Genomic DNA, 23,032 nt, shown 5'->3' on the forward strand with positions numbered 1-23,032 from the left:
GCCTACACATACTATGGAAAAAGGGGCTCAGATTCCACTAGCGGCTCCTTGGGCTGTAACACCCTGTTCTTGTGCAGTCAGCTGAGCGCTATGTACTGCGGTTTCATCTCTTTTTACTTATAGGGGTATCTTTCAGTGCAAAGCTGTATTTTTAGTGTGTAAATAATATAGGTAGAATACCATGCACTGGGTTTTTTTTGTTTTCAAAGACAAAGCTTGGTTTATTGCACGCAACCTTCACGTTTCCAGTTTTTCTGTCTTCCTGCAGGGTGGAAGTCGAGGGGGTGACAGCCGGGCAGGGAACGCGTGGGACGGGCTTGGCACCCGCGGAGGGCTGGCAGGCGCTGTGGCACTTGTGTATCTGCCAGAATTCTGGAAAACATTATCATTAGTTAAGCAATACTGATATTTAAGCACTCATTTTTGTTCCAGAGCTCTACTGAATAGGCACAGTTTAAACAGGGCTACTGTTTCAAGCTGTCAGCTGTTGCAGGAAGCTAAGACATAGTTTTTAATGATTTTTCAGCCATCAGAGTTGCAAGGGCAAAAATATGATTTTCCAGGAGCCCATCGGGCACACTTTGCGGAGAAGGGGTGAGTTAGGGATGAGCAGTAACAGCAGATCTCTGGAGTCTCGGTTTCAGCTTCTGTGGGACGGGCTGTCTGCAGTGACTATATTCACACTTGAGGAAGGCGAGCGGATCAAAGCAAATTTCTGAGAGAATCTTTGAGCGAATGCTTGTGGCGCTGGAGACGCACAGTCACTATCGCCGTGTTAACACGATGGTGTCAAGCTGGGCCGGGCATCCCTGTCACAGAATCCCAGAGTGTCAGGGGCTGGAAGGGCCCTGTAAAGCCCATCCAGTGCAATCCCCCCATGGAGCAGGAACACCCAGCTGAGGTTCCACAGGAAGGTGTCCAGGCGGGTTTGAATGTCTGCAGAGAAGGAGACTCCACAGCCTCCCTGGGCAGCCTGGGCCAGGCTCTGACACCCTCACCGTGTGTCCTCAGCCCCGCTCCCTCCCGGAGCAGCTGGCTCCGGAGGAGGATCCATCGCCGGAACAAGGACGGTTTTGCTGCAGCCGCCCTCCCCACACAGCAAAGCTCTCCCAGTCCACCCAGTTCACGGCAGACTGGAGCACATGCTCTGCATTAAGCCTGTGCGTGAGTTGTGTGTTGGATGCCGGCCAGGGTATTTGATACATCATATAATAAGGCTTTTTCATGCGGTTCATTTGTGCCTTTGTATCCCTCAGTTTTGAGACCAGCAGTAGTGCAGGTCGTGCTTGGGCTTTTTGTGTGACCCTCACCTTGGAGCACTGTTCTTGCCTCTGTCTTTCCTCAAAGGTGACAAGCGAGTGATGGCAATGGCAACCTCTTGCTTCTGACCTGCTTTTGGAAAGGCTGTGTTTTGAACATCCCACCTACCCAGTTTGTGCTGGTGGAGTTTTTTGGTCTGCAGGAAACCTGTATTTCTAAAACTTCTTTTGTTTCAAATCAGAACAGAAGAAGCCAACGTTTGTATGTGGTCTGCTGATTTGAAATAGTATCAGACACACACAAAAAGCTAAGTGCTGTGGTATCAATATGATAGTGTTGCAACAAAAAGTTGATCTTGAAATTAATTCCTAAGTATGTTGGAACTGATTGAAATGTTTTCCTTGAACTTTGTATGGTAGTTTTCTAAATGCACAGCTCTTCGTTCCGGACAAACTATTTCCTACCAGCAAACCCACTTCATTTTTTTAACCAGAGTACTCGACGTTTGGGGAATGCAAGCACCGCTTGATTTAGCCCCAAGCTGTTTGCTAATCTCATCCATCATAGAACCATTTTGGTTGGAAAAGACCTTTAAGATTGAGTCCAGCTGTTAATGTAATATTCCTAAGACCCTCACTTAGGCGTAATTTTGGGTAGAACTGGTGTGACTAGCCCAGCGCTGAATTGTGACATCCCACAGATCCCCCCCTGACTGGACTCTGCAAAAGCCACCTGGGGAATTCACTGGGACCTGGTGCTATTTCAGCAGCACCTGCATCGCTCTCTGTTCCACGGGGTGACCTGCTCCGGAAATTCTGCTCCTTCCCTCACTCGGGAGACCCTTGAATGAAGCCCCTGTGTGCTGGCAGGAGAACAACAAAGAACCTCCTTAAGAGAGAAGAAAGGGGAGGAGAAAGCATTGCTCCCTGGCTATAGCAACCCCACCTCCCAGTTATTTCATCTTCCTTACAAGGCCAAACCAGACGCTTTCCTCTCCGCCTGGGTCCCTTAAAAGCAGCAGAGGATCCCGCGGAGCGAGGGTCCCGGGATGCCTGGGTGATGGAGCGAGCGCGGTGCGGGCGGCTGGTGTGGCGGTGTCCTCTGAACCCCAGCCCAGGTGTCCACTGATGCAGACCAGCCAAAGCAGCGTGAAACCAAGCGCAAAAAGAAATCACTGAGGGGGGAAAAGTGCAAGATGAGAGGTAAATATGTTTTCCATTGGGAAAAATAAAACAGAAACAACCGGCTTTATTTCATTTGAAAATCATTATTGTAAGTAGATGTCTAAAACCGGGGACTGAAAAATGCTAACGTCTGAGTAAAGACTGGTCTAGCTCAAAAGCAGCACTGTGCCAAAAAGTCATATCGACAGAATTCAGGTGACTGAAGAAACTCTGAATTTTTTCTTTCGGCATTAACACCTGAAAACAAATTGTAAATCTGCTCTTCTGTTTTGCTCTGTGCTGTTAGTAAGGTTTTCGAGAAGTAGCATGTATGTTCCTTTGGGGGGAAAAAAGAAAGAGAAAACGAGTGGCAGAACTGAAACCTAAACTGAGAGTGTGGCAAACTGTCTGCAGTCAGACTTTTCAAATGCTCCCGCACCCCTGTTCTTGCAACTGTGCCATTTCTGCAGAAGGATCCATGACCTACTGAGCTGGAATGTCTGTTGACATCTGGTTGAAGTTACTGTAGCTGGTATTTGAGATTCAGGGTTTTTTTTCCAGTTTAATTGAAACAAGCTGAGATTGTCTACACATTCTATGAATTGTTTCCACGCTCTCGACCATCCAGTCTCTCCAAAGGGTAATTCTAGGACTGTTGAATTTGAACTGGAAAAGAGGAAACACTTAGATAGTTCCAAAGTGCAGCCCTCCTGAGTGGGTTCTGCTGCCAGGGACAGTGAGAGGGGCTGGAAAACGGGACATGCTGCCTCTTGTCTATAAGATGCACTGAGACAGATGCTTTCCAACTATGATGCTACTGACTTTAGTGTAACTGTAAGGTAAAATACTTCGGCCTCTGATTTACACCCTTGCGATGCTAGAGGACTTACAGGCGCTTTTGTTCACCCAGGTAAAATGAAAAACTGTCCTTTTGAGAACAGCTGCCGGGAGCTGTGACGAAGGAAGGGAGCGGAGGATCGCTCAGCAGGTTCTCAGCCGTGCCGAGGTGGGGGCTCAGCAGCCGAGGATGGAAGTGCTGCGCCGTTCCTCGGTCTTTGCCGCGGAGGTGATGGAGGTTTTTGACAGGTCTCCCACTGACAAGGAGCTCGTGTCCCAAGCCAAGGCTCTGTGCAGAGACTACATCAACTCCAGGCTGATCCGAGCGGGTGTGAGCTGGAGCAAAGCCGAGCCTGGCACGCTGGTGCCTGGCGGGAAGCTGGCCGAGGTGTCCACCATCCTGCTGCGACTGGGTGAGTCCCTCACACCTGGGGGAGCAATTCAGACCTGGTCTGTGGTTTCTGGAACTGATGGGTGCCAAGAGGCTTTTCATGCGATGATACAGAGGATTTTATTCTCTGCTTTTAGCCGTTTGGTTTTGCTGATCTTCCCTAAACATCTCCTTTACCTGCATTTCCCCAGTCCCTCGGGACACCACTCAGCGCAGTGTTTCCGTAGAGCCACTATTTTCCGAGGACTTGCAAGAACTTAAAAGTGTGATGCAGTCTAAGAAAGCCCAACAGCAAACTAACATTATCTGCATAGGTTTTCACAGTAGTTTCTGCAGTCTTTCCCAACTTGGCATTTTAGCGGGTCTTGCAGAGTCTTCTCCAGACGCAGGCGACTTGGCTGCCGTGACACAACCCAAGTTTGGAATCTAGTAAGAGTACTGCTACTTCTAGACTTGGGCCTCATCAGTTCCTCACCCAGCTGCAAGGACATTTAACTGGGGGGTAGTTGCTTAGACCATGTGCATTAGAGATCTTATAAAAAATACTTTCAATGACAGTGTGCTTAATTTTCCTTTTGCCTACCTTGATTGCTCCGGAAGACGTGCCTTTTCTTGCTTTTTGCTGGAGCAAGGAGGAGTTGGCTGACGTTGCCTGGCAGACTCTGTGCCAGCCCCTGTCATGGCCAGGTTAACGCCGAGGCTGCGGGGAGAGGGATTTGCAGGTTATGCCTGTGGGATGCTGTGTGAAGATGAGCTTGTGCCAGGAGCACCCTCTCGACGCCGGTGCTTGCCAGGCCTTTTGCTGTAGGTTTGAGCCTCCTGCTCAAGCCAAGCTGTTTGTCTTTTGGGATCTTGACTCCCTCATTCTTGGAAGCTGCTTCCAACATCCCTCTTGCCTGCAGGCTGCTGTATTAGTTGACATCTGGCTTGGAAACTACCATGAGCATTTGCATCTGATTTAATTACGTGAAAGTTCAAATAAGTCTGAAGTAACCTTTAGCTAGGCCTAACCAACTCAGGACCAGGCTGAGCTCTCCACTTTCTCCCCTTTGGTTCTACTTCTGTTTAATATTAGCCCAAATTTCTTTTCAAGGCATAACTGTGTTTCTTTTAGCTGACGTTTTATTTCATTCATTCTTTTTCACTTTTTCTCTCCTATGCTGACTTCTATTTTTGTTTCCAATGGTTGTTTGGTCTCTTTTTTGGTTGGTTGGGGTATTTTTGTTGTTCTCTCAGTCTCATTGCCTCTTTGTCTTCCATTTCTTCTCTGCCTGGGTTGGGGGTTGAGATTTGTTTGCTTTCAACCAGATCTCCTGTGGGTGGCCAGGAGCATGTTAAAGGGCAAGCAGGTGGCAGCCGGGATCTGAAGGCGTCTCCTGGATGACTCTCCTGTTCCTTATTCATGTCCAGATGGAAAGATTTGGCTGATAGTCTCAGGAACTTGGCACTTTCTCTGAGCAAATCTGTTTGGAGAGTGCCGCGTGGCACCCATGCCACAAGACGGGTGAGCAGTCCTCCTGGTTAGGATGAAATGTTGTTTCTGAACTGTTTGTTCAGAAACACCGCCTGCCACATGGCCTGTCCCTTTCTTTTCTCCTTTGCTGCTATAACCTGGACAAGGCCAGCGGTATCCAGCCAACCTGCCAGGAAATCCTTAGGCCAGTTTTTTCTCCATGACAGTGCTGAGAAGTCAGAGTATTTCCGAGCCCTTTTGCACGTGCCAAGGCTGATGAGTCCGATGCGGTGGCCGGGGGGTTGGCAGAGGTGCTGGGCCCAAGCGATGCAATTGCAAAGTCCTGGGGAGGGAGACCTTGTCAGCTCAGGGAGGCTTAGCAGCTAATTTGTGCAATTAATGAGTCAGAGGTGGTAAAACCTAATGGTATGGCCACCCCAGACCAACCTGCCGTATGTGTCAGAGGTCTGGTTTATCTGAACTTGTCCCTCCTGTGGCTGAGACCCAGACCAGTGTCCTTTCACCTCTGCACTGAGTTCTGCGTGTGGGCACAGTCGTTGCTGCCCTGCTTGTTCCTCCACAATTACTGGAGGAAGGAGAAGCACAGAAATTACTCTGAATATAGCAAAGTGCATGGTTGAGCATCTGAACATGGGCACAGAAGACTGCCACCAAAATAACAGTGCTGCTGGAAAGGTCCTGGGGCCCCTGGGGCAGGGTCTCTGTGAGCCTGGAGCTGCTTTTCTTGCCCTGATGCTGTCTGCCGGGTTGCTGCAGGGCAGGGCCTGCTTTAACAGCATGTGCAGCTCCAAACAAAATGCAAAACAAGTCCTGATCTCAGCCTGGGCCTGCAGGCACTGCTTGTTAAAAGCTGTGTCAATGGCAAGCTACCAAGTGCTGATCCCAGCTAACCACGGGCAGGGCTATCCCTGTTTCCGTGCGTTCACAGGGAAGCCTGTGTGCTCCCTGTGAGGAGAAAACAGCTGGTGAGTGGTGCAAGTCATTTTCCCTCTTATCAGGGCTGACCATGTGTTTGCAGCGTTTCCTCTTGCCGTCAGATTGTGTGGGACAACCCCGCACACACAAAGGGCCCGGAGGGCTCGTCCGTGGAATCCTGTAGAGCTGGGGTTTGCTGGTGCTGTGCTGAATGCCAGTTGAATGAATTAAGGATCAGTAAGTAGCTAATGACTCTGTAACAAGCTGCTGGCTGGGGTGGCATCTTTTCTGTTCTCATAGAAATGAAATTTTCAGGAGGATTAGCTGCCCTCTGATGGCGACAAGCCGTCTGAGTCTTGCAGTGGGACGGAAAGCTGTTGTAACAAGTCTCCTCTTCCCCCGGCTGCTCCAGAGCACCCTTGTGCAGGAGAAGGATGCGGAGTGTCCTAAATCTAAACCAAATAGCACTCTCCATGCACAAAGGGCCTTGGTCCCATGCGGTGTTTGCACTGTGTAATGCTCCTACAGCAGCTGTGCAGCCCTCATTAAATATCTGTCAACATCTACAGAGAGATAAATCCATTGCAAACCGGGCTTTATTAATTCTTCTGCTTAAAAATGGTTTGTTTTGCTACAGAGGAAAAGCTCTACCACTGTTGCCCAAGCTCCATAGCTCAAACATGTGGGAGTAGGTTCTCTGCTTGTCCTTGGTATTTCCGTCTGGGTCTTCAAGCCAGCCCAGCACCTCCAGCCATCTCCCAGCTGGGGAGAAAACAACGTGGAGCTGGAAGCACATGCCTGTGTGTGTGTTGGGAACCTGGTTGCTGGGAAGTCAGCCAGGCAAATGAACATCCCTTTAGTAATTTGGAGAGAGAAAGAACTCCAGATCGTCATTCAGTGCCTGTGCGAGCATAAAATAGCTGAGCTGATAGCGTCTTTGCTCAATTAATGCTGGGCAGCTCTGGGTGGATCCTTGGCTTTCATCAGCCTCCAGCATTCTCGAGTCGCTCTCATCTTGAGGCTTTTTTGTACAAGTCTGATGGGGTGTTGAGAAAGGGCGTATCTCTCAAAAGCATACGTAGATGTACATGCCTCCTTTTCACTTCGGAAGAAAAATGAGATGGCTTTGCTTGTCTGAGGCCTGTCTCCTGTGCTGGAGGAAAGGCAGCCAGCCAGCCTGGGAACTTCATTTATATCCCGGATTACTGCAGCCACACCACTGGTACGGGGCCACTGCCTGTCCCCACACCCCTTAGGAGTCCCAGGCACAGGGGATATTAGGACGGCAGGGCGCTGGTGGCAGGAGGTCATGTCTAAATAACCTGAAACACTTTGCTGCCTGTTTAAAACCCTGTGGAGCTGGGCCCAGGTCCCCTGGGCTGGAGGGATGTGTGGAGTGGCCCCAGCTGTAACTCCTATACGATGAGAGCAGGACTTGGGGTTCTGTGTGCTGACTCCTGACTGTTTGTTTCCAGGGGATGAGCTGGAATACATTCGCCCCAATGTCTACCGGAATATCGCCCGCCAGTTAAACATCTCGCTGCACTCGGAGACGGTGGTGACGGACGCCTTCCTGGCAGTAGCCGCGCAGATTTTCACCGCAGGTACTGCGCCCTGACAGATCTGCAGACAGGGCTGGGTGGAAAGGAATGGGACGGAGCCACGTCTCCCGGAGAAGGCGCGTTGCTGGGGTGGCCTGCAAGGTGGGGCCTGCTTCTGAATGGGCCGTGGGCAGTTTGGCAGTTTGCCCTGCTTTAATGGTTTAATGAGAGCTCCTCTGTGCTCTGTTGTTCTGGCAGGAAAATGCCCTGTTTTATAATATCTTCCTGGCAGGTTCTTGCTCATTCTAGAAGGCATCTCCTGCCCTTCCTTGTTAGGAGGTGGTGTTATCTCATTGCACAAGGAGGTCATTCATTCCAAGCTCCTTTGCTCACCATTGGCAACTGGAGAAGATTCATTACATGGGAGTCTCCCCTGTTCCAGCTCACGCCACTGATGCCGGGAGCCAGAAGCAACTCATCACAGGGGAGTTCCTCTCTTCCTGGCTGGCTGTCCCACAGCAACAGCCACGGCTGCGATGGACCTGCTGCTTCCACTTGCTGCTTCTCTTTTCTTGTAGGCAAAGAGAGCAAGCCTTGGCCTTCAAGGCTCGCTGTTCCAGTCAAGCAGGCGTTTGAGCTTTCTCACTGCTTAGGCCTGAATCGTAGAATTGTTTCGGTTGGAAGGGACCCTCAACATGATCGAGTCCAAACATAACCTACCTCTAGCACTAGACCATATCCCTAAGAACCTCGTCTATATGTCTTTTAAACCCCTCCAGGGATGGTGACTCCAGCACTGCCCTGGGCAGCCTGTTCCAATGCCCCACAGCCCTTTGGGGAAGAAATTGTTCCCAGATCCAACCTCAACCTCCCCTGGCGCAACTTGAGGCCATTTCCTCTGCTCCTGGTGCTTGTTCCTGGGGAGCAGAGCCCGACCCCCCTGGCTCCAAGCTCCTTTCAGGCAGTTCAGAGATCTGAAGGTCTCCCCTCAGCTCCTGTTCTCCAGCTGAACCCCCAGGTCCCTCAGCCGCTCCCATCACACTTGTGCTCCAGCCCCTCACCAGCTCCATTCCCTTCTCTCCACTCGCTCCAGCACCTCAAGGCCTTTCTTGGCATGAGGGGCCCAAAACTGCCCCCAGGATTGGTGGTTTGGCCTCCCCAGGTCCCAGCACAGGTTCGGTCACTGCCCTGGGCCTGCTGGCCACACCAGTGCTGGTACCAGCCAGGACGCTGGTGGCCTCTTGGCCACCTGGGCACGTACTGACTCATGTTGTTCTGCTGCCTGTTCCCAGAGATAATTGTGGTAAGCAAAGATACACTCTGCACTGTGCTGTGAGGGAACCTCGGCCTCCGCTGAAAGCATTGCCTGCCTGCAGTGGGGAATGGAGCCTGGGGGAATCAAGGGAAGAGAAACATTTGGCATGAAGAGATCCATGTCAGGCAAGCCCTCACAGTTGTGGGGTTTCCGCAGTGTCTTGTTGTATTGTCCATGGAAGGGACAACAGGCATTAGAGACCGGAAACAAACAAACCAAAAATCCCTCCCCCTTCCTCCATAAGCCCCCTAAAAAACAACAAAAAAAGGGGGTGAGGAGGAGAAAACAAAGACAGTCACCTGCTGGCAGCGTAAGAGTGTGAAAACATGGGATCCAGTGACATTGACATGGGAATGTTCAGGAGGTCGTGATTCTTGTTATGTTGGGAGTAGCTGGTACGGGATAGAAATCCAGGTTTCTGTTGTATTTTCAAATAGGCTTTCTCACCCAAATCCCTTGTATCTTCTCAATCAGCTATGCATCTGTATGCATCTGAACTGCGTGGGAACCACTGACACCCCGGAGAAGCCCTGTGCTGACATCCTGGGCTCGGTTCTGGAGTGTGTTTTGGTGGGGAGCACAGATCCTCTCCAGAAACACGAGAGAATCGACCTCTGGGAGCTCAAGCAGGGCTCTGGTGGGTTGAGCAGGGCAGATTCACTCCCTGGAACAGGGAAACAGAAGCCGTGTCATAAGAAATGGATGGAATTGGATTCTGTAGCTAGTAGTGCAGCCCTCATCCCTGCAGGGCATGCCTGGAATGCAGATTGCCTTTTCCTGGGCTGGCTTGGGAAGCTGTGGAGGCTCAGAAAGGAAGAGCTGGGTGAGCATGGCAGGAATGTCCGAGTGTGGCTCATTCAAAGTGCAGGCGCCCTGTCTTGTCACTTCGTGCTGAGCTTTACTGGCTTCAGGGCTTACAGGAACACGAAGGTCAAGTTTGCAGGATCTGGTATTTGCGTTGCAGGTAAGTAGGTGATCTTCTTAGATGACTAGAGGTGGCTACATCATAACTGACCCACCTCTGAAGCTGAAGGGACACAGGGAATCAAGCCAGAAAGGTGGGTGGCCGCAGGTGCAGCAGCCTGTGGGTGCTGCTGTGCTGCACAGACATGGTGCTGGGGAGAAAGCTCTGCTGGCCTCTGCAAGTCCTGCGCTCCCCTGTGTATATTGAGAGTTGCATTTTTTGGTGTTCTTCAGCTTCTCAGCTCAGGAGTCAAGTGAAAAGTGTGGGTGGTTTCAAATACTTTTGTTGAAAGTAAAGCTAGAAAGTGTAACTCTTGGTTCTAAACTTGGGGTTTTCAGGGTAGTAAGAATGGCATCTGGGCTTAGCCTGTTGAGGCTGGTGATGCTGGAGATTTTGGGAACATACTAGAAGCCCAGGCTCAACCTCTGCTGCTGGTGCTGCCCCTCATCTGGGGATACACTGCTGCATAAACAGCTGGCAGCTGGCTGGCTGCGCTACGGGAGGATTCAAACCTTCCCGGTGCTCCGTATGCTCTGTTTTTTCTTCTTCCTCATCTCTGCCTTGGAGCAACTAACAGGATAACCCGTGAGCATGAAGCTGAAGTTGTGTATTCAACTGTTTTTTTTTCAAGTCTTTATTGTGATTTCCCTTACTAGAAGGCTGTTGAGTGGCAGAGGAGTTCGCTGGTTTTTAACATTCCTGGATCCCAACTGCGGTCTCAGGACTCAGCGTTTAATGCTAAATCCAGCAAATTGAAGTTGAGTCTGGCAGCCAGACATTCATTCCTAGATTTTTTCCTAGTTCAGAGGAAAGAGGCTCTTTTTGTGCAAAGGAAAACAGGAGACTCAAGTGCAGCTGGAGTTTTCATGCCAATTACCAAGAACTAAAGCATCTCAGACTGTTTTTCACTGTCCAGTTTATTAAGAAAACAGCTACAGTCTGACATTGCAGTGCTTTGACAGTTTGGGGAGCCCCATTAGTCGCTCGCAGTGCCTTTCCAGCAAGGGAGTGGAGCATTTTGACCCTATGCTGCTGGTGAGGTTTTCTCCTTAATCTTTTACGTGGCCTTCTTCCATACTCTGGTCTGGTTTTGAGTCTTCACACCGTAGTTCTGGCTGTGCCTGTGTCCCATCCTCACTGTGTTCAAGTCGTGACTAAGCACAAGACCTTGCTGGACCTCGCAGGAAGGCGAGACTGAGGACATCTGATACCTTGTTGGTCCCACTGCATGAGTGCATGGTGCCATATTTGACTTGACAGCATTGTCTATCCCAGTTATCTCAGGTTTGGCTTTTCTCTGGTGTAGCAAAGACAGCTTGAATTCCTATTACAGCTGAGAATATAGGCAGAAGGCGAGCAGCTCACAGAGCATGGTAAGGCTCAAGCAGTATCTTGCTTCCCTGTTGCCCTACTATGTGTTAGCTATTCGGAGTGAGGAACCTGGCACCGCAGAGCCCCGACCTGCTTTGGATGGTGAAGGATCTGCAGCAGCATCACCTCTGTGGCGATAGCCCTGGTTCTGCTGTGGGGCCCAAAGCTGCTCTGCAGCCAGCAGGAGACTTTCCACTGACTTTAACAGGCTTTGGATTGGAGTCTGGCTGAGCTGGTGTTCACATTAGCAGTTTAATTAAATCCCAGAAGGAAGGGGTCACTTGGTGGAAAAACAGAAGAAGAAAAGGGAGATGCGTTTTCCTTTCTTAAAGGAAATAGTTTCCTCCAGTTGGTAAAGGCCGCTAGGCAGGAGAGCTCTCCCAAAGCCTCCATGTTGTGTTTGGGTGGGCTTGGGTGCTTCTCAGTTTTTCATCATGAGTTCTTGGGCTAAAGTGAACCTTGTACAGTGGGTGTGCATGGTTGATGTGTCCTCAGGAGAAAATACTTTCCTCTGCAGGGGCAAGTGCTCTCAGAAATGCATCCCGTTGCTCCCTCATCGCTCGGGCCTTATGAGCTGAGCTTCCTGCCTTGTGCACGTCCTTTTTGGCTTCTTTCTTTCCACCAGAGGAAAGTATATTGTGTCTGGCTGTATGCTGCCAGCAGCTGAAATGTAGCACTTGGTCCTGTTTGTCTTAGGTCTGATTTGCTTTGATGCTGAGCGGAGCAGAAGGAAGCCTGTGAGAGCAGCCCTGGCAGCGCGGCGCTCGGAGGCTCCGCGCACTCGTGTCTCGTGGCTTCTGGAGCTGCCAGGCAAGCTGATCTGCAGCAGCACCGCTTTCAAGAGCCGTCTTCTCCTGCTAATTCATTTTCCCCTGGGCTCGCCAGTGTTTACATACCTTCAGCTCCATGGCTGGTATTCAGACTGCAACTTGTATTTCTAATTTTTTCAAATGTCTTCTAATCAACTCTTCATATTTTCCATCTCCTTTTGTTCCATCTCTGTGAGCAGAAGTAGCAGAGCTTTCTCTGTTATGATCGCTCCTTTCTGAACCAGTTTTCCATTCCCTCTTGTTAGCTTCTGTGCACAATGGGAAGCTGTGGATAGGTTGTTTCTCTTGGTGATGAGCGCCTGTTTCACCCAATGTGGATGGCAGCTAGACCTGTGGAGGAATTTGCAGCAAGACAATGTGTCTTCTCATCTGCACTGGCCACATGCAGTTCCACCTTACGCTGAGGGATGCATCAGAGTCTCATCGTGGCATGGAAATCACAGGGGGCAGAGGCACTGCCTGCTCGGTAGGTTCTGCTCCTCTACCCCTGCCAAGGGAGTCATCGAGAGAAAAAAGTTAACGGTGCTGGTGTCCTGGAAAAGAGCAGCTGGGGCTGCTTGGCCTGTTCCTGCCCGACCTGGGGCTGGGCGGCCACTGGAGCCTCCTGGGGCAGAGGGACCACACGGGGGCATTCGAGGTGAGGCCAGACCTCAAATCCTGGGGCAGTTCTGGGCTCCTCACGCCAAGAAAGGCCTTGAGGTGCTGGAGTGAGTTGAGAGAAGGGAACGGAGCTGGTGAGGGGCTGGAGCACAAGTGTGATGGGAGCGGCTGAGGGACCTGGGGGTTCAGCTGGAGAACAGGAGCTGAGGGGAGACCTTCTGATCTCTGAACTGCCTGAAAGGAGCTTGGAGCCAGGGGGGTCGGGCTCTGCTCCCCAGGAACAAGCGCCAGGAGCAGAGGAAACGGCCTCAAGTTGCGCCAGGGGAGGCTGAGGTTGGATCTGGGAACAATTTCTTCCCCAAAGGGCTGTGGGGCATTGGAACAGGCTGCCCAGGGCAGTGCTGGAGTCACCAACCCTGGAGGGGTTTAAAAGACATATAGACGAGGTTCTCAGGGACATGTTTAGTGCTGGAGTCAGGTTATGGTTGGACTCAATGATCCTGAGGGTCTCTTCCAACCAAAATGGTTCTGTGTATGATCTCATGTGAGCTCTGTCCTGCTGTCTCAGGTGAGGAGCCCAACCAGCTGTCTCTGTCTTCTGCCTCCAGCAATGGCTGTAGGAGTTTCCATACAGAGAAGTCGGGATGGGATCTCCTCCTCGTTCACACCTGTGGCTCGGCCAGCAGCAGGAATAACAGACTGAAAGATTGGTTTGACCCTGATAGTCATGCTCTGTAAAGCGGAGGATAATGTGAAGTGACCGCTGAGCCCTTCGCATCCATCACCACAATAAGCATTGGCCAACAACTTGCCCTCTTTCTGCTGTCTGTGCAAGAGGGAAAGTGTCTCTGCCCATTTACTGGGGAGTGTTCACCATACGCAAGTCCTGCAGCAGGTGCCACTACATAGCAGCCGTGGCACACAAGCCAGAGCTGAAGGGCTCTCTCTCCATCCTCTGTGGGAGGAGACACCCGGACCAACAGGTCTGTAGAGCAAACTGCTTTCCCGTGTTTTAGGGAAACCATGGGTCTATTGAGCTTTTATTTTTCATAGGTTGTGGATGCGCTTTTCTGTTAGAAGGAGAAACTTGGGTTTAAAATAAAGTTAGTGAAGACTGCAGCAGTCTTTCTCTACCGGGGTAGCCTCAGCCCACTATCAGTTTAAGTTACTGCCACGTAAATATCTTAAAGCTAATGGACTTGCTTAGAATCATAGGATCATTTTGGTTGGAAGAGATCTTTAAGATCATTGAATCCAACCATTAACCCAAATACTGCCAAGCCCACCTCTAAGCCATGTCCCTAAGGACCTCATCTATGAATCTTTTAAACCCCTCCAGGGATGGTGACTGCACCGCTGCCCTGGCCAACCTGCTCCAATGCCCCACAGCCCTTTGGGGAAGAAATTGTTCCTAATATCCAATCTAAATCTCCCCTGGTGCAACTTCAGGCCATTTCCTCTTGTCCTATCGCTTGCTGCTTGGGATAAGATCCTTAAGAGTCAGCGCTGTCAGTAGAAGCTTGGGAAAAAGTCAGTGAACTCTTGCCTGGATTTTTGGGTAACTTTGGTTCACATAACTCCAGATGCAAGGAGCCACATTTCTGCAGGGATGGAGGGTTGTAAAAACTGGCTCACACTAAAGCTGCGTGTGAGCCAGCTGAGGCTCTGGGCCAGGAGACTGCGGTCAGCAAGAGGTAACCCCTGAAAGCCTCTTTAATTGAGTGGAGAGGTATTGAGCTGCAGGAGGACGGCCGCTTTCTTGCCAGGAGAAGGCCTCTGTCTAGTGTTTTCTCATGTGGTTTCATAGCCTCTTCCTGGCTCGTTCTGCTGGCTCTCATGGTGACATGCAACGTGAGAAAGACAGATAAATGGTGTGAATGCCACACCGGCAGTGAACTTCCCGAGTGACAGCTCTGGGGAAGGGACACCGCAGGGCCTACTTGGAAAATAAAACCAGAAAAAGAATAGCAGCCAATTTAGCTATATTAATAGCTTCCTCTGATCTTGGAGATAGTGCTGGTGAAGGACGGAGTATCACAGGAGACTCCGAGCTACTGCTGTTCCTGTTGCTACAGAGCCTCACAGAAGGATCATCTGTAGCTTTTGATCTTACGTCACCCAGGAGTGAAAAGTGGCTCTTTTTGAACGCTGAATTGTTTTCTTTTCAGTATAACAAGCCATTCCTGCGGCTGACGTTTGAACAGCTTTTCTAAAGTTTAGGAAATTCCTTAAAGCGTTACTGTGAGTGTCCCTTTAGAGGCAGAAAGAGGAAGGATTTTGTAAAAGCTCTGAAACCTGCAGTTATTGTAAATGACCGCGGTGTGAACAGGCATGAGGAGTCTGCAGCTCCATCCCAGACAGATGGATCGGGGTTTGTGGGAGTGCGAGGAAGGAGAGAAGGAGACCCTTCATTTAAATTGTAGCTAAGGTTTTGCTTTCTTAGCTCATAGACTGCTGAGCACATATGGTGTTCTGGTTGTGTGTTTAACCCCTTCTGGTCTTTAGATGTACTGACTGAACGAACCTTTCCTTTGTTTCACCTGTTTGTTTATTTGTTGCAACTCAGCACAAATGGTTTTGTGTGATTTTTAAATACTGAAATTCACCTGGCTTCTGGCTATGTTTGGGAAAGACCTTGGACAGACTCCTTAGAGACCTAACACGGTAAAATGCTTCACAATATGCTTGTCAGGTACAGCAATTTTAGGCTGAGAGAGTTGGGGTGTTCAGCTGCAGAAGAGAAGCTCCAGGGAGACCTTAGTGCGGCCTTTCCGTACTTAAAAGGGGCCAATTAGAAAGATGGGGACAGACTTTTCAGCAGGGCCTGTTGTGATAGGATGAGAGGTGATGGTTTTAAACTAAAGGAGGGAGATTCAGGCCGGACATGAGGAAGGAATTGTTGTCCCTGAGGGTGGTGAGAGCCTGGCCCAGGTTTGGCAGAGAGGTGGTGGATGAACCGTCCCTGGAGACATCCCAGGCCAGGCTGGACGGGGCTCTGAGCAACCTGAGCTGGTGAAGATGTCCCTGCTCACGGCAGGGGGGAACTGGATGAACTTTGAAGGTCCATTCAACCCAAACTGTTCTGTGATTCTGTGATTCTATAATGAAGTAAGGGGGGGGAATTAAACTTCCTAGTGGATCCAAAGCAAATCTAGTGCTGTTGTTCTGAGATAGTTCTTCAATATGGGTGCAGAAGTGACATTTCCATGTCACTAGGCCTGACAAAAGCCCAATGAGGGACTGCAGGCTGCAGTGTTCAAGCACAGAGGATTTATGCCCAGTGGTGTTGGCAAAGTGTGAGGGAGACCCAGGGATGCTGGCTGGTATCCAGAGCTGAGCTGGAGCGCTTACCGCCAGCACTAACAGGGGGATGACTGCTGCTGGGACAGCTTCCATGGGGCGTTCGCTGTTGACAGGTCGGTCTAGCAGCAAGGCTGTTTTCCAGGAGATTAGATAACTGTGCTGCCTTCCGTGGGATAGGACATGCAACATCAAGTATTGCAGACAAAGTGGCAGAATCCTTGAAGCCACCTGGTTTTCAGGTGGAGGCTGAGATGTTCTCCTCACATCAAGGAGGAAGCCATCCCTCTTGGCCCTGGAGCTTTCCCCCCTTGTTTGCTCTTGTGTCATGGTAGAACCAACTGAAGATGCTTATCTCATCTGCTCTGTGTTTCACATTGGAACAGTCCCCTCTGATCTAGAAAAAAAAAAAACCCAAAAAACCAAAACAAAACCAAAAAAAACAAAAAAAAGGAAATGCTTTGTCTTAAGGGTGTTTGAGTTGTGCTGGTGACAAAAATCCCAGGTTGCTCAAGCTCTTTGAATTCAGTCGCCTCCTGTGCAGCACGTGCATGGCTGAGAGTTAACGGCGATATAAACCATGGTGCTGCACAGCTTCCCAATTTTGATGGTGCCTTTGGGCTGCTTTCTCCAAAGCTGTGCACCCAGTGCTGAAAGGGGGTCAAAGTGTGCCCAAGTCAGACTGTTTAATCCTGTTTTTCCACATGGAGAGTTTTCCCTAGTCCTGTTTCCATCATATTTCTTTTCCCCCATGGTGCAGAACTGCAGCTGCACCTGAACCGGGAACTGCATGCATGTAGCGTGGGCATGTGTGATGAAGGAAAGCCGTTTCCCTTGATTATTCAAGACTGAGCTCCGTGCGTGTGTAAATTTGAATTACTTTTCTTCTTCCCACAGGCATAACGTGGGGCAAGGTGGTGTCCCTGTACGCGGTGGCAGCGGGGCTGGCGGTGGACTGCGTGCGGCACGCACAGCCGGCCATGGTTCACACCATCGTAGACTGCCTGGGAGAGTTTGTCCGCAAGAGCCTGGTGACTTGGCTGAAGAGGAGAGGAGGCTGGGTAAGGGATGCTCTCTGATCAAGCTTGCTCCCACACATGCAGACCAGAAAATATGCCAGTTGATGAAAGAGTGCCCTCTCTGCAGCTTTATGCAGAAAAACATTGAATAAGATTCTCTTCTGAAGCCCCGTGGCCACCACTGTCCTTCTTACACCGGTGTTACACTCCGCATAGCTCCGCTACTGCATTGTGGTCCTGGCCTCGGCAACATCAGCCACTCTGGTCCTCAGACCAATTCAGTCCTGACCCACCAGAGCCTCTTCTGCTCCTGACCTGGATGTCTCTGGAGCTGCCAGCCAGCCATAGTGGATACTGCAAACAGGGGTCATTATCTCAGGGAGCTGTTTTCTAGAACTGAATGAGGCCTGCCAACTTATTTCCTTTTTCATCGACTGCCCCACAGTTCCTCAAGTCTAAGCTTAGTATATTAATGTGACTTCCCACTTTAAGGAATTCTAGAGGGTTGTTAAAACCTGGTGGTTTGTGCCATTCCCTGACCTGATCCACGAACAGCTTCTTGTGATGTAGCTCAAACTGTAGCTTATCTATGGTTTGGAGGGCGCTCATCACACCCATCGAGAGTAGGAGGGCTCGCGGCTCTGTCACTGCTCAGAGAGCATGCGTGAGGCAGGGTGCTGCTCTGCATTGGAGGCTGGCTCCGTATCACGTGGCTTTAACCATCTAATTTCTTTGGTGCTCTCGATACCCAACGGCAAATACACTGCTCCTGTGAAGGATGGTTCAGAGCAAGAATTTTGGTGCTGCGCAATAGCCGAGCGTGTTTCTCGTGACCTCCCCGTAGCCATGGCGGCGGCTGCAGCCAGGCGGTGGGTGTGTGTACCGGGGTCTCTGTGCCCGCCTGCATCCAGATGCACCTTGGAGCGATGCACCCAAAAGCACTTTGATGTGTGGCCTGGCAGATGCTGCCTGGAGCTAAATATCGCCGTATGACACCACTGATCTCACGGGACGTCTTGTTCCCAAGGCATGTGCTCTTTGCAGACGGAGCCACGGCAGCAATTTCCTGCCTTTCCAAGAAGAGATGTTTATTCCTGAGCTGTTGGGAACCGGTCAGGCTCCCCACCCCACACACACCAGGGTGGCTTCTTCCAAACTGAGTATTGCTCCTCTGTGCTGAGGGCTGTGCCTGTCGCTGATGCAGCCACCTAGTTTCTCCAGGAGTGAAGGCACCTTTCGGATGGAAGGCGACTGGAAAAGTAGCTTTGTTCTGATTTTGGATCTCTTGCCTTTACGAAGCATCATTTCCACCTTAAATCATCCCTGCCCTCTCTAAAACTCTGCGACCTTGAGGCCAACTGGGTCAGGGAGCTGTTTGGCTGGGCTGGAAAGTCACCTTCGATTTGAATGCCCTGACCTGTTTAATTTTGTATCCACACAAATAATCCTATCAAAGCAGGTGAAGGAGATATCCTGGGAAAGCAACTGATTAAGTAGCACTGTTCCTGCTTGTGAAATCTCTGCCTCAGTATCATTTGAGGTTTATTTTAACTGGGTACCTCTAGAGCTGGTTGAAATGTATTCTATGAAACATTTTTTCCTTTGGAAAAAATCTAGTTTCATTAAAATTGAAATGTTGCACGGGAATGTGCCTCTTCCGAGTCTCCAACTAATATTTTTCCTTTGTTTTGGTAAAACATGCATGTTCCGCTAAGTTAGCATCTTGGTTTAATTTTTGTATTACATTATCAGAGTTGGAAACAGGGCGTTTTGGTAGCTCCAAATGGATATTTCTGGAGAGTTTGTTGCACAGCAAACAAACCGCAAACCCCATCCCAGACCAGAAGCGGCTCTTTGCAGCTGGGATAAGCCCCGACCGCTGCAAACTCCTCTGCCCACCGTCCCCTTTGGGCAGCCAGCACACTTCGACTGGAGCTGCGGAATCGGCGCTGCTTGCTCTCAGGATCTGGCCCTAGGAAGGGGAAGCCAATCTCACTGCCACCCATCAAACAAACCGACTGTGAAAGCTGCCGGGTTGTGCTGATTACAGCCTGTCTCCGGTACCCTTATCTGCAATGGTAGGCTGCAACAAGGAGATATTTTCTCTTGAGAAATGAGTGGTTCCTTCAGTCTGGTGAAAGGCTGCTTAATTATCTTGCCATCCTGTGCTGTGCTTTCCTGAATGTTCTTCCTCTTGCTCCAGGCACTGCAGCGTGACACTTCCCAGCCTTGTTCACAAACGGGCCGGACGAACCAGCTCTGCACGGGGACCCTTTCATCTGCTGCCTGCCGGGCTGTTGGCAGTTTTTCCGTGGCGTGGAGCCCTTGTTTCCCCCGTGCACATGGCCCCCGTCTCTTACACAGCAGCTCAGGTTGAGGCTGCCAAGAGGAACCACCTTACCCTGTGAGCTTTTTCTGAAAAGCCGCTATGGGGACCTTGGAAAGGCATTTGGAAGTCTCCGTTCAGCAGTAGGTTCCCATACTTCTTCCACAGGGTGGAGAAAGCCTCTACCCCCCAAAGCCCAACCCAAAACAAATCTCCTAAGAAACACAAGAAATTTTCAACCCTTTGAGACATCTTCTCTCCCTGGGGAGAGTTTGCAGCCTCAGAAGTGGCTTTACAGTAGAACAGAACGATTATTATCTTTCTAGCAGCTGTTGCATACATTTGCTAGCGAGAAGAGCATGTGACTTGAACTTGTTTGAATAATTAACAGGCAAAGATCAAACTGCTGTTACAGGAGTTTATCAATGCCTCGCAAGACTCAAAGACGCTTTATGAACTAGCTTTGAAATGTTCAATTCCAGTGCCTTATCAGGTATGCTTTATTTGGATAACAATAGCTAAGGCGATTGTTAAACAGCTGAGCAGTTTTGTTTGTCTAAGCAAGCGCCATACGCATCTGTAAGTGGTTCTGGCTCCGGCTCCTCTCCATTAGCTGCAGAGAGGTCGTTGCCTTTGGCAGGGCATGGCGCAGCTTCAAGGAGTTCACGTTTTCTCAGCTGGAAGTTAACCCTCTGCACCTATAATCAATCCAGCGTGCATACTGGGGCCTTATACTGGTTCACGTGGGGCACTCAGGCCCTTCAGAGCTTAGGTTTCCTATTGATCAGCTATGCTAAAATCTGCATACATTATCAGACAGCTACTTGTGCATCATGACTGAAGAGGCAGTTTGGCACAACCCTGTTTTAGGGACATGCTGGTCCCTAAAATTGGACAGATTTAATCAGTTCAGACTTTCAAAAATGCAAATAGGGTGAATTTGCTAAGCCATCACTGAAAGGATTTAGGCAGACCCATTTTGCTTTCCCCCACAGTACAGACGAAGGACTTGTAACCACCGGTACTACATTGCAGCATCTCCTGTTGCTGCATGGGAGCTGCTGACAACAGATCTTTGCTCCAGCAATGATGGTGGGGTTGGTTAGCGTGGCTGCACTGGCTAATCAGACACAGCGGTTTGTCCTTTCGGTTCCCCTTTTGTTTTCTTCCAGTTATTCCCAAGGTCGGTCAGTCAGGCTCACCCATATCTTGAACACAGGCGGAAATACTGGAAAACGTTATTGGAGCATTCAGCAGCTCTTGTGTCCCGTTCTACGGGAGGAACGTCTCAGGTTGAGAGCCTGACTTCGCTCTGCTCGGTCAACAAGAGCTTTGTGTCAAAAGGCAAACTTGGGAGACTGCTGAGCTGAGCTTGTGAAGAAAAAGCTTTTGGGACTGATGAATGTTTGCCCTCCTTGTGACCCAATTCGTGTTCATTTTTGCCACCCAAAAGCCCTGTCTGAAAAACTGTGTTAAGTTGATGTATTAACAGTGCACCCTCTGTTACAGAACTACCCTCCATTTCTCCTTGTGTTAGGCTGAAGTTTAACCACAAACTCAGTTGTATTGGTGGCAGAACTTTAGTTTGTTTTCCCCACCAGAAGATGCAATTTTCTATCATCTACTTCTGTCCCGTTCGCTTTACCTCCAGGTGTTTTCCACCTTCTCCTCCCAATGCCAGTTGAGATCCTGTCTTCATTAACCTACTGGATTGTTGTTGGTTTGTATTCATTGCAGACCAGCTTCTACTCTTGTTAATACTTGAAACCAGCTGCCCAAGCAATCTTTAAATCTGGCCCACGCGTCTGGGAGGCATCTCTGCCAACATACATATTTCCACAAACAAAGCTTGCATTGCTTTAAATTTAAATTGGGGGTTGGCTTGCTTGAATGAGTTCCAAATAAAACATTAAGGCAAGAGAAAAAGTGCAAGAAACTTGAGCTGATATTAAACAGGACAACCTCTGGGAAGCATCTTGCTTTACAGAGAAGGATGAGAATGCTGGTATTGCCAAGGCTTCCTAGCTCTTTTGAAAAGGGGAAGAATGTGGGGTTTTTATTTAGCTATTCAAAATGGAAAATGCTTGACAATCTTCCCATAGAGTTTCTTTCCCCAGAGGTGGCTGAAAAGGGGGGTACTTCACCTTGTTAGTGCAGAATGAAGCAAGTGTGTTTCACAGAGCTCTTGAGGCTGATTTACTAACTTGCAGGGTGTGGACGTGTCAGAGCAAGTGTTTGTGGCTGCTGCCGGTGCTGTGGCAGTGGTGGCAGGGGCTGTGGGGTCGGGGGAGTCCCCAGCGGTGGCTGGTGTGGCTCGGGGCATCTCTCATGATCTCTGTTCCCTCTACATTAGGCAGACATCACAAAATGCGTGGTGAACACTGACCCCAGCCTTCGCTCCCACTGGCTCGTGGCTGCTGTTTGCAGCTTTGGGCACTTCCTCAAGGCCATCTTCTTCGTCCTGCTGCCCGAGAGATGAGTCTGAGCCTCCAGCTGCAGCCCCCCGGCCCCATCTCCTCCCGGCTCCAGAAGCAGCGGTGACGACAATCTCCGAAGAGGAGGAAGAGAAGAACTGGAACAAACACAAGGCTTGTTCTCCTCTCCCTTCAGCTGGGAGCAGGTGACCAACCCCAGGCTCCTTTTTGCAGCCGCAGGAGCGTCTCTCACCATTCATTCCCTGTTTCCATGGGTTGCTTGTGTGTGGTCTGGACACTGCTGGTCCCTGGGCGCGCTGCCTGCAGCAGCGTGTCAGACATCCCGGGCTGTTGGACACCCCTCTGTTCCTTACGGTTGTGTTGCATGCTCATCCTCATGCCAGGCAGAGGGGAGGAGGGAAGGGATGTTATTTGAAATGGGATTGAAAATAGGAGAGGGGGAGAGTCCCTCCTTCACTCCATGTGAGTCCCCTTTCAGTCCTCAGACTCGCTTTGCATCAGTTCTTGTTACATTTGTGCTTAAGCCCCATCTCCTCCTTTGTACCCGACTCCAACGTGGTGGGCTCTCCCCACAGCGCGGTGGAGGTGATAATGCAGCCGTGGGTTTTCCACGTGATAAGAACAAACATACTGTTGTCAGATGCTTCTCCCAACACATCTCGGACATCAGGCTGATGTGCAGGAGGCGAGGGCGGCTGCGTGTGATGCAGTTTGCAAGCGTATTGCGTTGATCCCTCTTGCTGCGCCCACACGCTGTTCCAAACAGCAGAGCGAGGTGCTATTGCCTTCAAGCAACAACCTGGGACAGGTTTTTGTAATGAAGAAGAGCGTTTTCTCCTCTGAGATTTCGTCAGAGCTCAGCATGTGAGTAGGAAAGTCTGGGGGCACAGGCAGGAATTATGGAAACAGCAAGTGAACTGTCTGGTGGTGTGAAGGGGAAAAGCTGTGTCAAAAATAGCTGATTTATGTTTCTCCTTTAATGTGTTCAGAAGTACAACTCGCAGTTATCTTTGTGGCAAACAATAAAAGAAAATAGGTGGTGTTTCACTATTGCAAAGGGTATTGTATTTGTTTCCAGAGTTAAAAATTCCAAAAAAGGCCAGAACAGTGCTGAGACAAACACTCGGACCGTGCTAAAAATACCTCAGCTTTTCCCCTGGTAGAACATGTTAATGTGTTAAAACCACAGCTCGCCCGGGTCATGCGAGGAGTTTAACCCGCGTTGTCACCGTGTCAGAGACGTGCTGTTCTCACCGACAGGCAGAGCTCGCCAGGGCAAAGCCGTGCCGCT

The 23,032-nt window shown here is 50.1% G+C and overlaps 1 protein-coding gene across 2 annotated transcripts; it reads left to right on the plus strand.

Annotated features, from left to right (window-relative positions):
* The first annotated feature begins 2,210 nt into the window (after nt 1-2,210).
* Nucleotides 2,211-22,798, plus strand: BOK (BCL2 family apoptosis regulator BOK). 2 transcript variants are annotated; one of them, XM_065845000.2, is made up of 5 exons: nt 2,211-2,462; nt 3,334-3,673; nt 7,516-7,644; nt 16,859-17,022; nt 21,664-22,798. In XM_065845000.2, the coding sequence occupies exons 2-5, from the start codon at nt 3,451-3,453 to the stop codon at nt 21,682-21,684; spliced, it is 537 nt and encodes a 178-aa protein (XP_065701072.1). In that variant the 5' UTR covers nt 2,211-2,462; nt 3,334-3,450; the 3' UTR covers nt 21,685-22,798. The 2 variants fall into 2 exon arrangements, with proteins under 2 accessions (XP_065701072.1, XP_065701071.1); XM_065844999.2 differs by having other exon boundaries at nt 2,212-2,462; nt 21,660-22,798.
* Nucleotides 22,799-23,032: the final 234 nt, after the last annotated feature.

Source organism: Patagioenas fasciata, chromosome 9, assembly GCF_037038585.1.
Source record: "Patagioenas fasciata isolate bPatFas1 chromosome 9, bPatFas1.hap1, whole genome shotgun sequence".
NCBI lineage: Eukaryota > Metazoa > Chordata > Aves > Columbiformes > Columbidae > Patagioenas > Patagioenas fasciata.